Genomic DNA, 24,750 nt, shown 5'->3' with positions numbered 1-24,750 from the left:
CATTTCTCTCCTGCAGATGTCATCATATTTAGGATCCAATACCTGTGGCCTCCCGCTAGTCCCAATTCCCTTCCTCACATCAAGACACTGGTCCCTTCACATCTCTCTGATCCTTACTAACATCATCACAAGAGTGAACAGGTCACTTTTCCCTGAAAAAATCAGCACATTGCTTTCCTGCGGCGGTCATCATTTCCAGGATCTGATTGGCTGCTGGAAACAGTCTGTGGCCTCCAACTTGCCCCATTCCCTTCCTCACATCAAGACACTGGTCCCTTCACATCTCTCAGATCCTTACTAACATCATCACAAGAGTGAACAGGTCACTTTTCCCTGAAAAAAATCAGCACATTGCTTTCCTGCGGCGGTCATCATTTCCAGGATCTGATTGGCTGCTGGAAACCGTCTGTGGCCTCCAACTTGCCCCATTCCCTTCCTCACATCAAGACACTGGTCCCTTCACATCTCTCAGATCCTTACTAACATCATCACAAGAGTGAACAGGTCACTTTTCCCTGAAAAAAATCAGCACATTGCTTTCCTGCGGCGGTCATCATTTCCAGGATCTGATTGGCTGCTGGAAACCGTCTGTGGCCTCCAACTTGCCCCATTCCCTTCCTCACATCAAGACACTGGTCCCTTCACATTTCTCCGGTCCTTATTAACATCATTACAAGAGTGAACAGGTCACTTTCCCCAACAAAATCGTCACACAAAAAGCAACATCCTGCTGATGTCATCAATGCCAGGATCCGACTGGCTAACTGTCCTTCTGTTCCCGATCAGAGACATACACACATCTAAGCCACTAGTGTTGGGTACAACAACATACCGGTATATAGTTCTGATTAATATACGGCAAGAAGTCCTATGTAAAGGCGAGCTGCCCAAAAAAATTAAGTGCTTTAAAAAAAATCCCTGCTGGCTGCGGAGGAAATCTAGAAAGAACTTGCAATAATGAAACATATTTTAGAAATGAATTTATGCCCTGAGCAGGTTGAAACAGTGATCATGAATTCCACTGGCGAGCTACCAGCTCGTCACTACACGTGGATTCTCCGATACACCCCGTAGAGCGGAGGCAGGGCTGCCATGTGCCTAGGAAAACAGCAGGATGCAGACTGCCACAGATATAAACTGTATTCTGTGTGGTTTCAGCAGAAGTCATTACAACGAATTAAAAAATCACCAAAACCAATAAATCCGGTGAGAACAGTTTAACATCTAATATGTACGGGGGTGCCCCGACTCTGTCCCGACATGCCCGATTCTTTTGTTCTTAGGGGAAATAAGCGGCCACCAGGGGTGTAGAGCAGCAGCTTATTCCCCTCTCCCCTTAAGAGACCAGCATGCATGTCCACGGGGGGAGGGGGGGGGGGGGGGGGGTTCAGGAAGAATAGCAGTCGGCGAATGGGCGTTTGGCTGGCTCCGAACCTATGGTTTATGGGCACCCTAGAAAGATCACTCTCTTATCATTGCTCATCAGTGCCGCTGCTCACAGCGTTAGACAGCGATGGCTCACTTAAAGCTGCAGGTCATTTTAATATGGTGACGCTCTCAGGCACCTTTGGTGCCGCTTATCTGATCAATATAATAGGAGATTGTTCATGTTAAAGGGGCTGTCTGTAAGGATCAAAATTTTTTATGTAAGATGCAGAATAGGTTAAAAAACAAATACCCACTTGTTTCCCGGCTGCTCCGATGCTTCCTGTCTCGGCTCGACACCCAGGAAATGCCTGATCAGCCAATCAGTGGCTGAGGTGTGTCACCACTGTGGCCAGTGATTGGCTGAGCAGCCATTTCCTGTGTGTCAACCCAGTACCAGGAAGCAGAGATCAGCGGCAAGGACCCCGAAAGTGTCAGCAGCAAGAGATCAGGGAGGAGAGAAATGCTCATTTTATTCTTTTAACCCATTCTGAGCCATACATATAATATTTGATCCTGCTGGACGAGTGTATAATAAGATCCTAGATGGGCATGTAGCATCCGAATGTGACCCCCCAGACTTAGAACTGCATTGTAGGAAACGTGTAAGGGGACACCAAGTTACTTATCTCCCTAGGCAGAGGCATGTACTGTCTAACCAATAATTTCTCATTTGTTTGGATTTAAACCAGTTTTTACCTTTATTTCACGGTACCGGAGACAGTCAGCAATACGATTTAAAAAGACAGAAGAGATGTGTATCTATTTCACCTCATCAAAAATGGAATGTAATTCGAATATATGCGCATTAATATCAATCACCTCTATATACGGTATATACATACAGCCTTCACCACTAATTAAGGGGGGGGGGGGGGGGTAACTTACTACAAACCTGTTACGGGTGTACAAAGTTTATAAGGACTCTGTGTAAAATCTAGTTCCTTTGTGTACATACCTAATTATGAATAAAGAGAGCACCGATCACGGTCCTTTTAAAACTGGTCCTTAAAGGGGATGTCTAGTTCTGGGCCTAAGTCTAGGTAACGCTTGGCTGTGATGTACGATCATGGTTGCTTTCACTTTAAGCTTTTGCCCCATTAGGGTTCAGCTATGATCAATGGAGTCTGAGGTAGTCTAAAATCCACCTCCTGTTTTATCACAGGCTCTGTCCCTCCCCTCTGCAGCTCTGCCTAATCTGATTGGCTGCTGGACACAAGCACAAGCCCACCACAAGCAAGGACGGCAAGGAAAAAATCATGACAAACTACCAAACTACTGAGCCACCAAAAGATGGTTTTTACACCAAGTCTGAAGGTCCACCGACAACCACAGTAGTGGACAACCCGGCAGGCACCAGACCGTAGTAATGGTCCACAGGAGACTATAGTATTCGAGGCCTCAGGGAGGAGGAGGGGGGCGGGGGTGTAGAAGTTCCTGACATTGACCTGCAGTAAAATACATTCACATATCCAGTATCTCGTCGAGTAATATCCACCCGTGTCGGGTTGTAATACTGCTCGGCCTAGCAGATGTCTCCCTAAAAAAAACTAAAAATTTCTAAAGTTTACAAAGAACATTTTGCATTTTTCCACCACTAAAAACCACAAAACAAAATCAGCAAAAACGCCAAAAAAAAATGACCTAGGAGGCCTCGTGAGAAGTGTCGGGCGCTTTAGTATCCTTTGTGTTATTACGCTCCTCCGAGAATAAGCTGAGGATCTGCTCAAGGCCTGGAAGAACAAGGAGAACTTTCACTAACGTCAACCCCTTTGCCCACCATCATCTAGGGATTACCTTTCGGGTCCCACCACTAGGGAGACTCCATGGTCTCCCCCCCCCCCCCCCCCCCCACCACGACGATTTTTCATGACCTCAAGCTCTTCCTAGTAGCGACAGAGTTTTTACTGGAAGCCAAGTAATACAGCAGCAAAGAGTCTTCACCTCAAGACATAGAAATGTACATACTTCCCTCCCCCTACATACAATGTGCAGGCAACATTTTACAAAAATTTTTTTTTTCTTAACAAGAAGGACGTCCTTGGACTACCTGTAAACGTTTCGGTCTTTCCATCAGGCCCATGCTCCTTCCATCATACACATAAGCATATCGATAGGCCTGCCCTTCCCCCCTTCGCTCGGTACCCTCTCTACCCATGTCCCACCCCCCGTTGTTTGATAGGTAAGGTCTGTCCTCTCTTGAAGATCTGCCCTTTGCGTTCGGCCAACCAGGGTAACGCTCAGTATGGCCGCCTCCGATATTTCCAGTGACATCATATCCCAGGCTGTCGACCTTTAGACCCGGTTCGATTGAGGGCAGTGGTGGGTGCTGTAGGCCAAGGAGTTGTTCTCTGGGGTCTTCTGGGAACAGCGGTCTTGACAGCTGTCTGAAAGGGAGCCTGGAATTGGAGTAAAACAGTAATATAAGACATTGCTATCCATACCGAGATCAGTTCTTCTCCTTTTTCCACCACTATGGCCTCGAAATAATAAGTTCATGCATTTCAAACTGACGCGTTTCAAGCCATGCACTTCATCATCGTGAACAATTATAGTCCCAAACACATCAGCGATACCTTATACTTTTTAGGTTAATCGTTAGAGATTGAAGGGGTGGCCTAAGATTTGGAAAACATGTCTGCCTTCTTCCAAAAACAGCGCCACACCAGGTTGTGTGAGGCATTACTTTAGTGAAGCTGAGCTTCAGTACTAGACACGGGCAGAGTGCTGTTTTTTTTTTTTTTTTGGAAGTCAGCAGCCATGTTTTTAGAACTCTATTGGACAACCCCTTTAAGCACCAGCACCGATCCACCACCTAGAAATGCAGTGTACACTGTCACGTTTTGAACTATAGATTTTAGAGATGACAAGAACCGCATGGTTTGAAACGCGCTGGTTTCTAAATAAAAAAAGAAGACCGCCCCTAAATGAAGGTGAAGATGAATTCTAACTTGGCACCCATCGCAGGTTCAGGAGACGACCAAGCAGAGGTCTAAACATGGACACCATGTTCCTCTTACAGAAAGCATCTCCATTAAAGGGGTTTCCAGGAAATAAGGCATAGATGGCCTACCCTCAGGATAGGTCATCACATCGGAGGGGGTCCAACACCCCAACGACCAGCTGCCGCCAACTATACATGGTCTCAGCCAGAAGCAGAAGGCTCCATCCATAGTGTAGTGGTCATACCGGGTACTGCAGGTCAGCTCCCATTCCTATACTTAGTGTAGGTCATCAGTATCGAAGTCCCAGAAAAGTCTACTTTCATGCTTTAAAGGGGATGTCCATAATCCACCAAAGTCCCTTATACCTCGGTAACGAGGGGTCAGGAGGCGTCAAACTGTTTTTCCGGTTTTGTAGAAGTATAATGAAATGTTCTGCGACTTTTTCTAATATGCTTTGTGTTACAACACCATTTTCTAGAGCTCTGCTGGATGTCAGTGAATAAGACCACTCATTGACACCCAGAAGCTGATAGTCAGCACAGATTTATTTATCTCACCTGAGGATCTGCTACAATGTATCAGTCTAGGCTTTTCATTGAGGAACTCTAGTTTAGCTAATACTCTGCAAGCCAAACATCTGCAAATCTTTAGGCTGGGTTCACACTTGAGCGTTTTACAGCGCGTTCAAACGCGCTGTAAAACGCTCAACACATGAAAACCAATGCTTCCCTATGGCCCTGGTTCTCACTTGAGCGTTTTACAGCGCTGAAAAACGCGCTGTAAAACGCCCTACGCTCAAACAAGTACTTGAGCTTCTTTGGGGCGTTTTGACGCGCGTTTGTGGCCATAGGACATTGCAGTCAATCACACAAACGCGCGTCAAACGCGCGTTTACTATTGCAAAAAACGCTCGTCAAAAACGCGCGTTAAACGCGCATATCAAAGACGCTCAGGTCTGAACCCAGCCTTAGGGTTTGCTACAATGTATTGGCGTAGGCGATAGCGGTCAGCCTGAACAGTTTAGATGGCTCTGCTCACATCTTGTTTTAAGCCTGTCGCTTGTATACATCATGATGGTCTCTAGATATATACAGCTGATGAAAGGCTGCAATGTATACCCCGTACAGGGATACATAAGAAATGGCGCTCATAGGCTCCGAAAAACACGGATACCGGAAAAGTGCACACCGTATTGCGGTGGGGACTCATTGTCTTCAATGGGTCCACGGTATGCATGCTGCAGCGAAGTATAGGACATGTCCACTCTTTTGAGGTGCAGCCACACGGATGCAGAAGCACATGCAAGGGCTTCCGTGTCCTCCTGCATGCTTGTGGCAGCTCCTATACTTTGCTGCAACATGCATACCATGGACCCATGTGGGGTGCACACGGCTGGTATCCGTGTTTTACGGATCCGGGGTTGGCAGACATCAAAACACCTATGGTTGTGTGAATGCCCCCTTATGTAAGGCTACTTTCGCGTTTTTGCTGGATCCGTTAGGATAATACAACCGGCTGCATCCGCTATGAATGGATGTGGTTGTATTATCTCTCTAATGGCCATGACGGATCCGGCGCTCATTGACTTACAATGGTTTTAGTGCTGGATCCGTCATTTTCTTTTGTGTCCGAGAAAACAGATCCGGCGCCCATTGACTTACATTGTGTTTCATGCTGGATCCATCTTGCTCCGCATCCCAGGACGCACTTAAAAAACGCTGCTTTTGGCGTTTTTTTGTCCGGCATTGGAACGCAACCAAATGGAACGGAAAGCCTTCTGGTGCACTCCGTTCTGTTCAGTTTTGTCCCCATTGACAATAAATGGGAGCAAAACTGAAGCGTTTTCCTCCGGTATTGAGATCCTATGACGGATCTCAATACCTGAAAGGAAAAACGCTGATGTGAAAGTAGCCCAAGGCTACATGCGCACGACCGTATGTGTTTTGCGGTCCGCAAAAAAACTAAACGGATGACATCCGTTTTTTTCCGCTGATCCATTGTAACAATGCCTAAAACGGACAAGAATAGGACATGTTCTATTTTTTTTTGCGGGGCTACGGAACGGACATACTCATGCGGACAGCACACGGTGTGCTGTCCGCATTTTTTGCTGACCCATTGAAATGAATGGGTCCGCATCCTATCCGCAAAAAAAAAACGGAACGGACACGGAAACAAAATACGTTCATGTGCATGTAGCCTAATATTGTATGCACACGCAGTTGAAAGTAGAAATTATCAGGACATAAGAAGAGGCCGGAAACGTCAGGAAATAATGGAATCGATTGCAGATGTAAAAACTGCAAGCTCGGGGGAAAAAAAAAAAAAAAGACACTTCATTAGCGCCTTGGTCATGTGACCATAACAGCCAGTTACTTGACGCAGCAGTCACCAGAATGATTGGCTGCCGTGGTCACGTGCCCGATTTGACACGTCACTGAGCAAGTAAACGAGATGGGGAGGATCAGTGGTGATTTTTAATGGAATATGGAAAATCCCTTTAAAGGGGTTGTCTGGGCTTTTACTATTAATGAGGTCATCCATATCAGATCGGCAGGGGTCTGGCACCCGGGACCCCCGCCAGCTGATATTGATGAACTATCCTGAGGATAGGTCATCGATAGTAAAAGCCCCGACAATCCCTTTAAATTTTGTAATACTTGACAATACTCAGAAGATATAGGTGCTGCCCCCTAGTGGTGCAACGCCCCATGTCAAAGGTCTAGACCAGGAGTCAGCAACCTTCAGCATTACAGCTGTTGTGAAACTACTGTTCCCAGCTGCTCCGTTCACCTCTATAGGATCAAGTATGCATGCTGGGAGTTGTAGTTTCGCAACAGCTACACTGCCGGAGGTTGCCTTCCTCTGGTCTAGATAAACGGCTGCTTTCTTCCGCAAACAGCGCCACACTTGTCCTCAGGTTGTCTGTGGTATTGCAGTTCGGCTCCATTCAATTCAATGGAATTGAGCTGCCGAGGAGAGGTCTGGCGCTGTTTCGGGGGGGCAGACATTTATCTATTCCTGTACAACCCCTTTCAATGCCGGATCAGCAGATTTTTAACATTCGGTCACCCCCAGGACCAGGATTATTCTTTGTAGAAAGGGAACTCACTTTGCTTTAGTTTAGCTGGGAGTTCTGCACAGTGGATGGAGGTTACATGGGGACAGCGGCTGAGCCAACACAATCACGGCTCTGCTATGTAATGCGTTTACTGCACAGTGACCATTAGGGTAAATTCTCTCTCGTTCTGTCTTGGAATCACACACGGCTGATATTCCCATCGGTGACAACCTCCGGCCTAACCTCAGACTCACATGCATATTCATGGGAAAATCCAGCCGGCCGGGACGCGATTGTAACGGATGAGTGCGGCGCTGAGCATTGGACGTTGTTATTTTAGGTGTGAGCGGCTGCGGGGAGACAGCTCAAACAAACCGTGGCGACACAATAAGCTCTTTTCAGCGCAGCGAGCCGTCACTTCAGCGCGCACAATGAGTTCACACGTTTGCAGCTTATGGAGGGGCCACGGGGCAGACGTACACAATGATGGCTTTGTCCGTCGGCCACACGTGCTCTCGCATCCCTATAGCATCCCACCTCCGTGCTGCTTTCATCGTAACAGTCCTAGGTAAGAGGTTTACAAAGGTGAAAACCGTTTCCCAATATCTTGCTCCTATGCCGAGATATGACAGACTGAAGTTTTAGGCCCAGAGCCTGAGGCTGCACTACTGAGGAAGAAGAAAAATACAGACTGTAGGTCGGATTTTTATGGCACTTTTTGATTAAAGTTTAACACATTCTTTGGGAAGCTGGATTTTCCGTCTTTCTTATATTTTGCCCCCCCCCCCTCCATGGATCCAGATCTTCAAATACATCAAAATCTATCACAGGTCTCTATGACAGCACTGAAATCTGAATCCCTCTGTAGTGCAGCCTCAGGCGTTGGGCCTGCAAGTTTAAATGATTATATCTTGGCTTAGCAACAAGATATTAAAAAACGGATTTCACATTTTTAATGCACATTAAAAGGACCTTTAAAGGGAAGCAGGAAACTGGTTTGAACACTCGTTTTGCCCTGTTCAAGCCTCAAGTCGCTCCTTCGGCTAATGAAAGCATATTAGGGAATAAAAGATAAGAATTTAGCCCCCCCCCCCACCCTGCAATGGCTGACAACAGGGATCAATAGCTTAAACGGGATTATTTTTTTTCTCTGCTGGCAGTAAAAGTGCATGGAGTCCGAGGTTCGGCTACAACAACAGGACTGGATGGCGGGTTAATTAAATGTGTCACAACATCTTCTTATTTCACAAACAACCATAAAAACAATTTACATAGGAAAGTAATTACACATAATCTATCCTAATGCTACAAGCGTCTACACAAGAAAAACTCATTAATGCAATTAAGCCAAACCTTAGGAACTTAGTGGATGTTCAGAGGGGATCAGCTGAGCTGTGGGTTAAAAAAAAAAAAAGGTTCACTATATTAAAGGTGCGTCAGTGAGTCCTTGCCTAACCATGGTCATCCCAAATGGAGCTCTGGTTTACCCCTTTAATTGATAAAATTCTTCTACCAGCGGCCACCACTAGAGGGAGCTTATGAGAAACTTAAAAGGGTTTTCCAAGATTTTAATTTTTTTTTTCACTGATGGATCTGGATAGGTTGTCAGTATCTGATCGGTGGGGGTCCGACACCCAGGACTCCCGCCAATCAGCTGTTTAGGGAAGGCAGCGGCGCTCCTGTCAGCGCCACTGCCATTCGGAGCTCACCAAGCACAGCGCCATACACAGTATAGTGGCCGCGCTCTGTATTGAGCTCAGCCCCATTCACTTGAATAGGACTGAGCTGCTCCTAGGCCACGTGTCGTCACTCAGCCTCGGCTACGGCGCTCACAGGAGTGGCGGTAACTTCTCAAAAAGCTGATTGGCAGGGGTCCCGGGTGTCAGACCCCCACCGATCAGATACTGATTACGTGTCCAGAGCAGAGGGCAACAGTAAAAAAAAAATATCGGACAACTCCTTTAACCCCTTTGGGACACAGCCTTATTTCACCTTAAGGACCAGGCAATTTTTTGTAAATCTGACCAGTGTCACTTTAAGTGGTGACGACTTTAAAACGCTTTGACTTATCCAGGCCGTTCTGAGATAGTTTTTTCGTCACATATTGTACTTCATGACACTGGTAAAATGAAGTAAAAAAAAGTTCATTTTTTTAAATAAAAAAAATACCAAATTTAGCAGAAATTTGTAAAAAATTGCAAATTTCCAAGTTTCAATTTCTCTACTTCTATAATACATAGTAATACCTCCAAAAATAGTTATTACTTTACATTCCCCATATGTCTACTTCATGTTTGGATCATTTTGGGAATGAGATTTTATTTTTTGGGGATGTTACAAGGCTTAGAAGTTTAGAAGCAAATCTTGCAAAAACCCAATTTTTAGGGACCAGTTCAGGTCTGAAGTCACTTTGCGAGGTTTACATAATAGAAACCAACCAAAAACTGATTTTACAAACGTCGTTAACCCTTTAGGTGTTGCACAAGAGTTATTGGCAAATGGAGATGAAATTTCAGAATTTAGATTCTTTGGCAAATTTTCCATTTTATACCATTTTTTCCAGTAACAAAGCAAGGGTTAACAGCCAAACAAAATGCTATATTTATTGCCCCGATTCTGTAGTTTGCAGAAACACCCCATATGTGGCCGTAAACTACTGTACGGGCACACGGCAGGGCGCAGAAGGAAAGGTGCGCCGTATGGTTTTTGGAAGGCCGATTTTGCTGGACTGTTTTTTTTGACACCATGTCCCATTTAAAGCCCCCCTGATGCACCCCTAGAGTAGAAACTCCATAAAAGTGACCCCATCTAAGAAACTACACCCCTCAAGGTATTCAAAACTGATTTTACAAACTTTGTTAACCCTTTAGGTGTTCCACAAGAGTTAATGGCAAATGGAGATGAAATTTCAGAATTTCAATTTTTTGGCAAATTTTCCATTTTGATCCATTTTTTTTTCCAGTTACAAAGCAAGGGTTAACAGCCAAACAAAACTCATTATTTATGGCTCGGATTCTGTAGTTTACAGAAACACCCCATATGTGGTCGTAAACCGCTGTACGGGCACACGGCAGGGCGCAGAAGGAAAGGAATGCCATACGGTTTTGGAAGGCAGGTTTTGCTGGACTGGTTTTTTTGACACCATGTCCCATTTGAAGCCTCGCTGATGCACCCCTAAAGTAGAAACTCCAAAAAAGTGACCCCATTTTAGAAACTACGGGATAGGGTGGCAGCATTGTTGGTACTAGTTTAGGGTACATATGATTTTTGGTTGCTCTATATTACACTTTTTGTGAGGCAAGGTAACAAGAAATAGCTGTTTTGGCACAGTTTTTATTTTTTGTTATTTTCAACATTCATCTGACAGGTTAGATCATTTAATATTTTTATAGAGCAGGTTGTCGCGGCGATACCTAATATGTATACTATTTTCTTATTTATGTAAGTTTTACACAATGATTTCATAAAAAAAAAATAAAAAAAATATCATGTTTTAGTGTCTCCATAGTCTGAGATCCATAGTTTTTTCAGTTTTTGGGCAAATATCTTGGGTAGGGTATGATTTTTGTGGGATGAGATGACGGTTTGATTGGCACTATTTTGGGGTGCGTATGACTTTTTGATCGCTTGCTATTACACTTTTTGTGATGTAAGGTGACAAAAAAAATGCTTTTTTTACACCGTTTTTTATTTTATTTTTTCACGGTATTCACCTGAGGGGTTAGGTCATGTGATATTTTTATAGAGCAGGTTATTACGGACGCGGCGATACCTATTATGTATACTTTTTTTTATTTATGTACGTTTTACACAATTATTTCATTTTTGAAACAAAAACTAAAAAATCATGTTTTAGTGTCTCCATATTCTGAGAGCCATAGTTTTTTCAGTTTTTGGGCGATTATCTTAGGTAGGGTCTCATTTTTTGCGGGATGAGGTGACGGTTTGATTGGTACTATTTTGGTGTACATACAACTTTTTTGATCACTTTTATTACCTTTTTTGGGAAGTAAGGTGGGCAAAATTTCAATTTCATCATAGTTTTTTTTTTGTTTGTTTTTTATGGCGTTCACCGTGCGGGTAAAGTAACATGACCGTTTTATAGATCAGGACGTTACGGACGCGGTGATATGAAACATGTGTAGGGAATTTTATTTTTTCATTTTTAATCAGTGATAAATGTGTTTTTTGATTTTTACTTTTTTTTCACTTTTTTTTCCACTTTTTTTTTGACCCAGACATAGAAACCTAGAATGTGTCGGCAGATAAGAACCGTTTGGCCCATCTAGTCTGCCCAATATACTGAATACTATGAATAGCCCCTGGCCCTATCTTATATGAAGGATAGCCTTATGCCTATCCCATGCATGCTTAAACTCCTCCGCTGTATTTGCAGCTACCACTTCTGCAGGAAGGCTATTCCATGCATCCACTACTCTCTCAGTAAAGTAATACTTCCTGATATTACTTTTAAACCTTTGCCCCTCTAATTTAAAACTATGTCCTCTTGTAGCAGTTTTTCTTCTTTTAAATATTCTCTCCTCTTCTACCTTGTTGATTCCCTTTATGTATTTAGCAGTTTCTATCATATCCCCTCTGTCTTGTCTTTCTTCCAAGCTTTACATGTTAAGGTCCTTTAATCTTTCCTGGTAAGTTTTATCCTGCAATCCATGGACCAGTTTAGTAGCTCTTCTCTGAACTCTCTCCAAAGTATCAATATCCTTCTGGAGATATGGTCTCCAGTACTGCGCACAATACTCCAAATGAGGTCTCACTAGTGCTCTGTAGAGCGGCATGAGCACCTCCCTCTTTCTTTGAAGATCCAGTGGGTCTGAGTCTGTATTAGGCCTCATGCACACGGCCGTGTTCCGTGGCCGAGAGCGGTCCGTGGTAACCCGGCCGGGATTCCTGCTGACAGCAGGAGCGCACGGCGTCATTGGTTGCTATGACGCCGTGCGCTTCATGCAGCCGCTGCTGTACAGTAATACACTCTTATAGATCATACGAGTGCATTACTGTACAGCAGCGGCGGCATGAAGCGCACGGCGTCATAGCAACCAATGACTCTGTGCGCTCCTGCTGTCAGCAGTAATCCCGGCCGGGTTACCACGGACCGCTCTCGGCCACGGAAAACAGCCGTATGCATGAGGCCTAATACAGTACACTATATAGTGTACTGTACTGTATTTTCACTTTACAAAGTCTGATTAGACTTCTGCTAAAGGCAGAAGTCTAATCAGCACCATGGACAGCCTCTGATCAGTACCATGGACAGCCGGACGCCTATGAAGGCGTCCGGTTGCCATGGTAACCATCACTCGCTGTCACAGCAGAGAAGTGGGTGATGGGGAGGGAGGGGAGCCCCCTCCCTCTCCCATCGTGGGCTGAAAAGGCACAGCAGCCCCCGATGGGAGAGGGAGGGAGCTCCCTCTTAACCTTTTCCATACAGTGGTCCCTACGAACCGTGGCATGGAAGGGGTTAAACGCATGCCAGCACAGATGTCAGGCGTTTCAAGCAGAGTGTCAGCAATGTGCTGACACTCTGCAAACCGCTCGGCTATCCTGAGAAAGGAGGCGGGCGGATGATCGCATGCCTGCCCGCCCTCCCTGCCGCACTACCCGCTCCCCCCCCCCCCACTGCGCAAGCCGGCAGATAACAAAGAGGGCAGCAAGGAGGGGGGGGGTTAAACATTAAAATAAAGCTTATTTGAAGTTTGACCGCGGGGATCAGAAACTTCCGAAACCGTAGGTCTGAATTGACCTGCGGTTTGCTGCGATCGCCGACATGGGGGGGGGGGGGGGGCACAGGACCCCCTGGCGCATTTAGCCAAGGTGCCGGGCAGTGGTGATCGGAACTATACATGACGTACCGGTACATCATGTGTCCTTAAGAGGTTAATCATAAATCTGTTCACTGAGCTCCCAACTCCCTCTAGTGGTGGATGCAGGTAGCCAAATTTTCATTATTTCATTCTATATCTATACTGGGGATTTGGAGTTCTTGACCGTACACAGTAAGTAACTATCCTTGGGTCACCTTTATATACACGAGGTCTTCAGACTGTTATATGGCCACATGCCCTATGCACATGGGGACTGGAGTGTACAGCCAATGGTCCAAGCCAATTACCTTGAAAAGGATATTGGGGGTTAAAGTGCAGTCATCCCGGATTCTTGGGGGTTATACTTGGCCAGACAAGCTGTCCTGAGCATTCCCCCAATCCCCCCACCCCTGTCGGTGCAGGGATCGTTCGGACCCAGTCAGCCGGATGAAGTCATTGTCCTGTCAAACTCCATAAAATAAATGAGCGGCTCCAGTTTCTGCCAGGATCTTGTCTTCATCAAACCACCAAAAAAAAGACATAAATTTACTTTTGTTCTCAAGTTCACTGCCCAGAAACGGCCAGGAAGGAGGATAATGGTTTCCTTCTTAAAAAGAAACCATCATATAATGTAAAGTAAAAATGTAAGAGGGGTCTAGGAAGCTGAGATATGAGGGGCTGTTTGCTGGGATTTTCACAATGTAAAGCCATGTGGTCAAAATGGCTCTACAGTGTAACGAGCTCCTTGTACCTCAGTTTCCCTGGGCACCTGTGATGGGGCAAAAGTTGAAATGTGATGGTGCCCTATTCATCAAAAGTGACTTCCATTGGGTGACGCCACTCTTGGTTTTCGTTTATCAAGGTGTGCATTAACAAGGGGAGTTTCTCTATAATTTTAATCCTTCTCCATGCACTATTAATGAGAAGCAGAGTCAAATTCTTCACCACTAGGGGGAACTCACCACGTGCTGTTTTATTATGGAGTCCATTGGGAGCTGTATAATTCCCTATGCAGTGAGCTCCCTCTAGTGGTGGCAGTATAATATGTAACTATTGCTGTGAAGCTCTGTATCAGTGCTCTGCCCCCTATAAATAATTTGGGGCCAATTAAAATTAATGGGGTTTTCCGAAATGTTTTAACCGATGAATTATACTCTGGATAGGTCATCAGTATCTGATTTGTGGGGTCCGACACCTGGTTGTTTGAGAAGCCACCTGATGGCAGATAATACCCTCTGGTTGAAGCATCTATCTACCTACTCTATGTTACCTCCAAAGCTCTTGACTCGAGCCAATATGCCCTTCTGCGGAACAGAGTCAAGGGGTTTCCTAAAGCCCAAGTAAATGACTTCAGCTCCAACGACGGCTGCGGCAGAAACGTTACAATGGAGGAAGAGCCACAAGACATCGCTCACAGACACACAATGTATGGAAAGTGGAGCCTTAGTCCTGGGGAATTCACTCGGAATACCTTCTATCCTGAATTATAAAGCGACTTTTGAAATAGCTCTAAATTCTTAATTAAAAAGGGGGCTTTCATTCACTGACTGCAAACAGAGATATGGAAAAACTGTGAAAAAGTAAGTTGGAAAGTTGGAAAACTTTTTATTGCACACTAAGGGTAGGTTCACATCTGCGGCAGGTAAATCTGGTAGACTGTGCCGGCAGAGGAGCACACTACCAGAGTTACCGTATCCGGCACAGCCAGACACTGCTGCACACCACCGGATCCTCATTCACTATGATGGGATCCGGTGGGTTTCCGCCATAATTGCCGTCTGCAAGCTGGTATTTATACTGGAAACCGTCGGATACCATTATGGTGAATAGAGATCTGGCGGTGCCCAATGCAGGAACAGACTACTGGATTTCCGTGTCGCCGATGTGACTCTACCCTTATTCGGACACTGGCGCAGTATTAAAGCAGTTAAAGGGCACCTGTCAGTAGTTTTGTCCCTATGACACTGGCTGACCTGTTACATGTGCGCTTGGCAGCTGAAGGCATCTGTGTTGGTCCCATGTTCCTATGTGCCCGCATTGCTGAGAAAAATGATGTTTTAGTATATGCAAATGAGCCTCGAAGAGCAACAGGGGCGTTACTGTTACTCCTAAAAGCTCTGCTCTCTCTGCAACTGCCGCACCATCTGCACTTTGATTGACAGGCGTGATCACGTTTTCGTTACCTGGCCCTGTCAATCAAACTGCAGAGGGTGTGGCAACTGCAAAGAGAGCAGAGCCTTTTAGGTGTAACGGCAACGCCCCCGTTGCTCTTAGAGGCTTATTCGCATATATTAAAACGTCAGCAATGCGGGCACATATGAACATGAGACCAACACATGCCTTCAGCTGCCAAGAGCACATTTATAACAGGTCAGCCAGTGTCATAGGTACAAAACTGCTGACAGATGCCCTTTAACACTAACTAGAGACGGGGCGCGAATACTTTACTGACTTCCTTTCTGTGTCACCTGCTGCGGAGAATTCCCTACAAGTGGAGGAATAAGTTGACTGCACACAACCCCCGTTCAGCACATTTTGGGGCCTACGTAACCGCTGGTTTGTCTTGATTAGGGCTGTCCTGATTTAAAGGGATACTTACTAGTTTAAAACATGGGGCGTTTTCATGAACTTGGCAGTCCTCACTGTCAGCAATGTATGACCTGGGGCAGCTAACCCTTCCATATGTACTCACCATGATTGTCTCCAGGAACCAATAAGTTCCCATGGCACGGACTGGTGGGAGTGGTCTGCCCCGGCCCTTCCTGACTGGTCCCCAGCTGTAATTTGCGCATGTGACGTACCACAGCCGTGGCATTAAAGGCTTGCTGTAGAAGAAGAAGAAGAAGGAAAAAGACACCATGAGGATTTTATGGAAATGTGCAACGTTACAAGAAGGCAGGAAACCCCTGTCAATGGCACTGTGGATCATGTCAATGCCATCCCTATAACAGGGCATTCTGGGGCTTATCTCCTCCAGAACAAACGTCACTTGTGGCCCCTGTACCGTTTGACCTTCCCTTATCTACTAGTGTGGAGGTCCCAGTATATAGCGTATACCAGTCCTGCATCCTGCACAATACTAATGTTTTTTTACGGTCTCGTAATCTTACATAATGACCCGTGGCGGTGCCAGATACTCTGCAATGTCGTTAAGTGTTTGGCGTATTTTAGCAAAGGTCAACAGTTCATTGTATGAATCCCGCGCCAGGAGCAGAGCGCCTCCTACTGCCTGTAACTGTAACCCCACTGTGCATTATCCACGTTACACCAACCTGTAATTCCATTCATTTCTATATAAAATCACTTTGGATGGAGTGATACAGTCAGCTAGGAAGAGAGCTCTAATGTCTGCCCCCCATGACAACCCTTCCTGTCACATCTCTATAGGAAGCTTGAGCAGACTGGTGACCAAAACAGTCTTCCGTGTCAACATTCACTAGGTAAGATGTAGACATGTTTGAATTTAGAGTCTCACAATATGCCTGTTACAAAAGATGAACTGCAAAGTGACAGGGCAGGAGGTGTTGTCATGGGGGCTCGGGCCTGATCAGCATACGGGAACGTACCTTCCATCGGCTTTTGGCAAAATTCTTCCTGATTTGCTCGCTGACCGATTCGTGAATATTCTTATCCAGGGCGGTGTCTCCCGCAATCCTATGACAGTAACAAAGGTCATATTAAAAACAGGAAGTAGTATTTTGCATGGGGACCCTATGGAGGACCTAAAACTGATTTTTATTACAGACACTCCTTGCTTGACCCAGAAGAAAAACGAAATGCTTAGGTCTCATGCACACGACCGTTGTTTTGGTCTGCATCCAAGCCGCAGTATTTGCGCTTTGATGCGGACCCATTCACTTCAATGGGGTCGCAAAATATGCGGACAGCGCTCAGTGTGCTTCTGCATCTGTTGCTCCGTTCCGTGGTCCGCAAAAAAAAAGAAAATAACCTGTCCTATTCTTGTCCGTTTTGCAGACAAGAATAGGCAGTTATATTAATGGCTGCCCGCGCCGTTCCGCCAATTGCAGAACGCACACGGATGCCATCCGTGTTTTGCGGATTCGTAATTTGCGGACCACAAAACACACAACGGGCGTGTGCATGAGGCCTTAAAAGGGACATTACACCCAAAGGGTAACATGATTTACATTTGCTGTGCAGCTGAATTTAGTGCTCCCTGTTATCAGCCATTACGCACCTATAGTACTATTCAAATGGATGACAAAAAAACAGCTTGACCCCCATGATTGCTACTTTTTGTTTCTGAGACCACCTTCAATAAACGTACAACTGATATCAGCATGTCATCTTATAAAACTGCTGTACTATTATATTTTGGCATCTGGGGTTGTTGGGTGCAAAAAAAAATTTTAAAAATAAAATCAGCAAAGCAGAAAACCATATATGATCCAGACAGATATCTGAATGTAAAGGATGTTGCAGGGAGGGGTGTGCAAGGGTTAAGCAGGGGTTATTATAATATTGGAAGCAATGGAATGTAGATTTTCCAAGTCGGGGGCTTCATGATGTGAATTCTCAGGTCATCCGCTGCACATCTGGAATATCTGCCCTGCAGCCAAATTCTATGCATAAAAGCTAAGCATTCTCAAGGGGAGTATGGCCTGCAGTATACCATGTAATTCTTCATGTTTCCTGCGGTGGCGCTGCAGAATAACGGAGCACTTGATGGAGATTACAGCTGATCGCTCATTGATAGTCTTATTTTCAAGGGACATTTGTAACTAAAAAGGATTGTCCAGACTGGAGGACCCCTTAAAGGACACTTCACCTTGAAATCATTAAATAGAAGGCATTGGCTAAAATTGCATTGAATGTTTCATAGTTATATCCGTTTTCGGAAAGGCTGGGTATCGGCTCTTTTACAGCTCTCGCAGGGGGTTGTCATCCATTTGTGAATAGTTCTGCAGTGGTAATGATGAAACATAGGCTGTATGACTATACAGCTGATACTGGGAAAGCTGCGTGGACTGTCACCAAGGGAGGGGGGCGACGTTTCAGTTTTTGCAGAAAGGCTAGATGCACCCCTGCATGAAAGTAATACATGGATGTGACATGTCCACCAGGGGAGTACCCACTGTGGCTCATAGAAGTGGGTTTGAGCACCCCCTATGATGTGCCCATCGGCATCATCAGGGCATATGTGGAAAGGGGCCATCCCTTTAAACATTTGGTCTGGGTGGATATTTCTGATCTACATACAAGCTGCACGATCCCCCGATCTTACCACGGATGCTGCAGCGCCTGGTCACACGTGTACCGCTTATTAGGATCCTTTTCCATCAAATTCTGTATGAAATCTTTTGCTGTAGCGGAAAAAAAAAAACAGAACGTAAAAATGCTGAATTCAATGGGAGCTGTAAAAATCAGTCTGCAGCAAGCGCCCCCTAGTGGTGGCTGCAGGAAGCCAGAATGTTATCATTTACTTCTAGAGCTAGAAAATGAATCCGCGCTGGTACATTTTTAATTACGGAATCGGTTCCCGGAAAGACCTTGTTACCTGAGTCTGAAATGTCGTCCCAATATGGGGAATCGAACTCGTATTCCGCTTTCAGGATCTGCTCGAAGAGTTTGGCATCATTTTCATCATAGAATGGGGGGTAACCACACAACCTGCAGAGGGAGCAGTGAAAGTGTTACCGGACGCCAGTACATAATCTCTGTCTATCTACTATACAGAACATCCGATGAGCTGAGCTGAATGCGCGTGTGAAAGGCAGAATAGTGACCAGTTCCAATGCAGGTCTATGGGCAGATGTGGAAACTTACAAAATGTATGCGATGACTCCGATCGACCAGCAGTCCACGGCTTTACTGTACGGCTTCTGGGCCAGAACTTCCGGAGCTGAGAGACAAGAACATATTATGGAACCTGTTCTAATGACTACATCTACTACACGTATGGAATTCATCCTCACCAACATATCCCGGTGTCCCACAGGCGGTAGACATGACGCTTCCAGAGCCTTCAATTTTCGATAGCCCAAAATCGCTGATCATGATTTTGGAGTCTTCATCCAGGCTGTAGTATAAGAGGTTCTCCGGCTATGGGAAAGTCAGATCACAGCGCATGTCATTACGCAAACCATCCGACTGTCCACTCGTGGCCTCATTTTATAGCAAAAAGTTGGGGGAAGGGAATAATATCAAAGATGGGAGATCCAAGAACATGAGAGCAAGTAGTAAACCTGCAGATTTTTTGGATGCAGCTCTGGGTGTGACATGAGTATAAGATAAAGGCCTCATGCACACAACCGTGTCTTTTTTGCGATCTGCAAAATACGGATCCCAACCGTGTCCATCTTGCACGTTCCTTGGTCCCTATTATAGAAATGCCTATTCTTGTCTGTTTTACGGACAAGAATAGGACATGTTTTATAATTTGCGTAGCCGCATGGATATGCATTTCATAAATATAGTGCTCATTGTAAGCACCATATTTCTCAATGTATTTACACTACACAACTGGCAAAAATACACTGATAAATCTGCTTCCCTTCGATTACAAACCTGCCTGCAGCCACCACTAGGGGGAGCTCAGTGCATAGGAATTTATACAGTTACCATTTCCTGGAAGCTGAAATAATCTCCTTGCATTGAGCTCCCCCTAGTGGCGGCTGCATGAAAATACAGTGTTTTCTTGTCGGGAGAAGAAGGAATTCAGCGCTGGACCCCTGGGCTCCGTAGCAGTTGTTTGGTCTGCCTACATTGAAAGTACGCCACTGGGAATACCCCTCTAAAGAGATGGCTCTTAATCCTGTTAGAATTCATGAATGATACTTTCCTGATGCAATTATTCCTGCCATATAATTCAAGAGTGCAGACAACATTTTCCACTTTTTTTTTTTTTTTTTTTTAAATCTTTATTTTTTGATATTTGTTATATATTACAAATTGTCAATAATAACCATGCAGAATAATTTATTTTAGACAAATGAATGTTATGCATTGTAAACAATTAATTTTGCTAAATAAAAAAACATTAAAGGGGGTTGTCTCAATTCAGCAAAGAGCATTTATCATGTAGAGAAAGTTAGTACAAGGCACTTCCTAATGTATTGTTATTGTCCATATTGCGTCCTTTGCTGGCTGGATTCATTTTTCCATCACATTATACACTGCTCGTATCCTTGGTTACGACCACCCTGCAATCCAGCAGCGGTGGCCGTGCTTGCCCACTATAGGAAAAAGCACCAGCCTATGTGAGCTCCCACAATAACGGCCACCAGAGAGCCCAGCGCTTTTTCCTATAGTGTGCAAGCACGACCACCACTGCTGGATTGCATGGTGGTCGTAACCATGGAAACGAGCAAAGCATAATGGGATGAAAAAAAATGAACCAGCCAGCAAAGCAGTATGGCGAATCACAATACATTAGTGAGTGCCTTGTATGGACTCTGCTTACATGATAAATGCCACTTGAGACAAAAATGTAATCACTTTATTATCAGCGGGGGTCTGAACTTTGGGACCCCCATCAATCCTGAGAATGAAGGGGCTGCAGAGCTGATTCAGTGCTGCAACCACTTCAAATTCTTTCCCTGAACAGCGACCCTCTGGTCAGAAAATGGGAGCTGGGGGGGGGGGGGGGGGGTGGACGACTTCCCAAAAGTCTGTCCTAATAAAATGTAATTACTGTATAAGATGAGAATGACCCTTTTAGCTTTCTATATCTCAAAATGGAAAACTCCTTTCACTTCTGTAACAACTTATGGGGAACGATTTACATACTGGAAGCATCCACCAGCGCAGGCAAAACCTTCCCGTGCCATGTACTGTACCTTTAAATCCCGATGTACGATGCCCATATCATGGAGGTATTTCACAGCGTCCAAGATCTGCTTGATGAGCTGGCTGGCATCTTTCTCGGTGTAGAATCCCTTCTCCACGATCCTGTCAAAGAGTTCGCCCCCGGACACCCTGTAACGTAATGTGTACACACGCAGATCAACATACATGTAGTCAATTCTGGCAAAAAATATCAGACGTATCAGTCCCCGATCCAAACGCTGTAGGTTTCTGCTTGAAGAATATTTTACATCTACAACCCTAAGGATATGGTCAGACCGGGCCGAATCTGCTCTGAAACAGCGTCCCATTGTTTTCAATGGGAGGCTGAGCCATGGGGTTTTTGCAAGACTGCTCCTTGCATTCTTGGCGCAGTTATCGCGTGTACCCCTCAGGAGCAGTGGCGTAACTAGAACTGACTGGGCCCCACACCAAATTATTGAATGCACCCCCCCCCCTCATGGGCAACTTCTTCACAACCCCCCCCCCCCTCCCCCTATGCAAGCCCCAGTCCTGCAGCTAGTCAAAATCACTCACTCAGACCAGGCCCTGCTGCGACTTCGTCCGTTTCCCACACATATACTGCATATCATGTCACTGTATATAATACTATTGTGGGGGCCCTTTTACAATTTAGTCCTCATCTCAGATGGGCCCCTTTTGAGTTCAGGCCCCGCAGTAGTTGCGTCCCCTGCTTCCACTATAGGTACGCGCCTGCCTTTCACAATATCACAGCTATACACACTATACAATGCCAATAAAAAGGTCAGTTACCATAATTACAAGAAAAATGCAAAAAAAAAAAGTACAAAACAAATATAATTAGGGAGAGTTTACATTTCTGTTTCATTTTCCGTTCTTCTGATGTGTCAGAACGAAAAAAAAACAAAAAAAAACTGGATGTATCTTGTAAAAAAAAAAAAAAAAAAAAAAAAAGGATCCTGTAAACAAATGGATCCTGTTGCATCATCCGTTCTTTCTGTCTAAAAAACGGATCTCAGGTAGAAATGGCTCAAACGGATGCCAAATGTGCATAACGGATGCAACAGGATCCATTTGTTTACAGGATCCTTTTTTTCTGTTCTTCTTAAGGAAGCTCCAGGGAGATATTTTAAGGTAGCAGCATAGGCTGCTGCTAACAAGAGCTGCTGTTCTCTTCAGTGCGCCCTCCACTATACGCTGCCTGCGAGGCCAGAAGTTTACATCATAGTACATGCAACCCTGCCCTGCTGACACCCCTGCTACTGCTCCCGGGCCCCTTCTAGTTACGCCCCTGCTCAGGAGCCCGATCGTGGTTTCGTTTTATTCAATGGAGATAAACCTAGAAGGGGTCTGCATGAAAACCCACGCAGAGTTTCTGCCGTGGGATACACGGTGGATTTTGCGGCAGACAAAATCCTCCATCTGAACATAGCCAGAGAAGTATACAAAATGTGTAATTACATCTCATCACCAGCAGGGGGCATCAGACAACTGCCAAAATTCATAGGTAGACGCACAGATACTCACAGTTGCATGATGAGGTACAAGTGACTGCGGTTTTCGTATATATCCTCCAGAGACACGATGTTTGCATGTTTGACCCTTAAAGAAACGAGAGCAGCATATTACTACGTAGATTAGGTGACACTTGCTAAGAAACCGTCATGCAACCAAGCATGGCCCCAGGAAAGAGACCGAAACCCTAAAAATTCGGGCTTCTACAGCCAACCTTAATAGAGATGACCTAGTGGGTGCACCTATCTATATGCAATAAATGGTGCCATCTCACACTGCGCGCTATTAGCCAACCAGTCCCTTAGATCCTGCAGCGAGCTATGGCTTCTCAATGTGATCCAAGTTCACGTAAGGTTAGGAGAGCGTCATTAGGTGCCAAGGTTCCTCTCTTTTTCGATCTCTTATAAATTAAAGGGGTATGCCCTTGTGTCGCCGATTCTTTAAGGACCTATTTTTGCTAAACCTCAAATGCTCTAAAAACATGGATCAGCAATGTCCGGCACTCGAGACTACAACTCCCAGCATGCATACTTACTCAGCTGTTCTTGTAATCCCCACACAAGTGAAAGGAGGATTCTGGGAGTTGTAGTTTCAGAACAGCTGGAGTGCCGGAGGTTGCTGATCCTTGCTCTAATATACACGAGATCCATCACCAGGCTGGCAGCGAATTTCAAATTCCCTTGTGACTGCAGCTCTGGATGTGACTAGAGTAGGGAACATCATGTACCATAACGTAACACGGTAAAGTGATTGGGGGCAAACTGGAACAGCAAAGGGAGATAAACGATACAATGTAACAGTCGGCATAAACCTTTGAAACAATGTATCCAGAACGAGGCCCCTGCCTGAGTCATGCCGCTACATGCCGTGTTCTCTGCGCAGCCCACGTATGCGAAAAGTTGGAAAAGATGAAAAGGATTGAAGTGGGTGAGCCCGGAAATGAAATACAAAAGTCAGGGTCGACAGTGCCCACCTTAGGCCAGACCTAAGGGATAACAAAAGGAAGCGGAGGGGGTGTTCGTCAGCCGTAGGGGCGCGCAGGCGGATCTGCATGTGTGTGAAAACACGTTCTATTCTTCACAAGACATTGTGTATCCCCATCCAGGCATCAGTCACGTAAAGAGGGTATCAGAGAAAACGCCAACGAGCAGCTGGTGACAAAGGCAAACCTGCAGCAGAGCTGGACCGGGATGTATTTACACACGCTCGCCTCGTGCTTCCTCCCACCGCCACAGTCTCTCAAGATCCTTGTGACTGCGCCGAAAGAAACGCTCAGCCCTCACCTCCTCCTCACCTAGCGCCCACTGACAGGGGTGGTATAAAGGTGACAATTGCAGCAAGGCCACCAGAAGCCATGGAAAAACACAGAAACCATGGACCCAACGTTCGAAAATAAGCAGCCGGACCGCACAGTCTGTAGCGCCAAAGCGTCAACGCAAATATGATGCTTTTTTGGTGAACCTATCAAACCAGCTTAATGGGCGCTGCCAGGAGGCAATTTAAAGGAGTAAATGAAGATTAATTAGTGTATAATAAAAAATTTCCCAGTATATTCAATGTCTCACCATTTTCGAAACCTTTGCTAGCTGCCAGTGAATAGAAACACCCTTGCTGCAGTCCTGATAGTGTCCAGCTGATGCAGTTACAGTGTAACGATCCATCTGCCTCTGTCAGCTATACACTGACAGTAATCAGAGATCCTGTAAAACTCCTTTAATCTGGCACAACTGATGTGTGCCGAATTGTCAAAATGATAAGTAATAAATAAGTGATTACAAAATTAGAGCGAAAGGAGAATTTTATTGGGAAAAACTGTGCGACTGAATGGAGACTCTAGGACCCTGCTGTGCCGTCTGTAGCCTGGATACAAGAAGAGATACGGCCTCTAGCCTGGATACAAGATGAGATACGGCCTCTAGCCTGGATACAAGATGAGATACGGCCTCTAGCCTGGATACAAGATGAGATACGGCCTCTAGCCTGGATACAAGATGAGATACGGCCTCTAGCCTGGATACAAGATGAGATACGGCCTCTAGCCTGGATACAAGATGAGATACGGCCTCTAGCCTGGATACAAGATGAGATACCGCCTCTAGCCTAGATACAAGATGAGATACCGCCTCTAGCCTGGATACAAGATGAGATACCGCCTCTAGCCTGGATACAAGATGAGATACCGCCTCTAGCCTGG

General features: G+C 45.4%; 1 protein-coding gene across 4 annotated transcripts in view; it reads right to left on the bottom strand.

The window, feature by feature from the left end:
• Positions 1-3,263: 3,263 nt before the first annotated feature.
• CAMK1 (calcium/calmodulin dependent protein kinase I) overlaps positions 3,264-24,750 on the bottom strand; it is a 104,916-nt gene continuing 83,429 nt past the window's right edge. Inside the window, exons 4-13 of one of the 4 annotated variants that reach the window (XM_040408460.1) lie at positions 22,569-22,643; positions 21,053-21,191; positions 19,190-19,316; positions 19,041-19,116; positions 18,772-18,884; positions 18,499-18,577; positions 16,820-16,907; positions 15,946-16,078; positions 8,785-8,823; positions 3,264-3,824 (exon numbers count right to left, since the gene is read on the bottom strand). In XM_040408460.1, the coding sequence (XP_040264394.1) occupies positions 8,786-8,823; positions 15,946-16,078; positions 16,820-16,907; positions 18,499-18,577; positions 18,772-18,884; positions 19,041-19,116; positions 19,190-19,316; positions 21,053-21,191; positions 22,569-22,643 (868 nt within the window). In that variant the 3' untranslated portion in view covers positions 3,264-3,824; position 8,785. The remainder of the gene's footprint in view (positions 3,825-8,784; positions 8,824-15,945; positions 16,079-16,819; positions 16,908-18,498; positions 18,578-18,771; positions 18,885-19,040; positions 19,117-19,189; positions 19,317-21,052; positions 21,192-22,568; positions 22,644-24,750) is intronic. The other 3 variants (XM_040408461.1, XM_040408458.1, XM_040408459.1) reach the window with 3 other exon arrangements.

Source organism: Bufo bufo, chromosome 9, assembly GCF_905171765.1.
Source record: "Bufo bufo chromosome 9, aBufBuf1.1, whole genome shotgun sequence".
In the NCBI taxonomy this organism is placed as follows: Eukaryota; Metazoa; Chordata; class Amphibia; order Anura; family Bufonidae; genus Bufo; species Bufo bufo.
The sequence above is the reverse complement of the archived record's forward strand: the minus strand, read 5'-3'. Positions and strand labels throughout refer to the sequence as shown.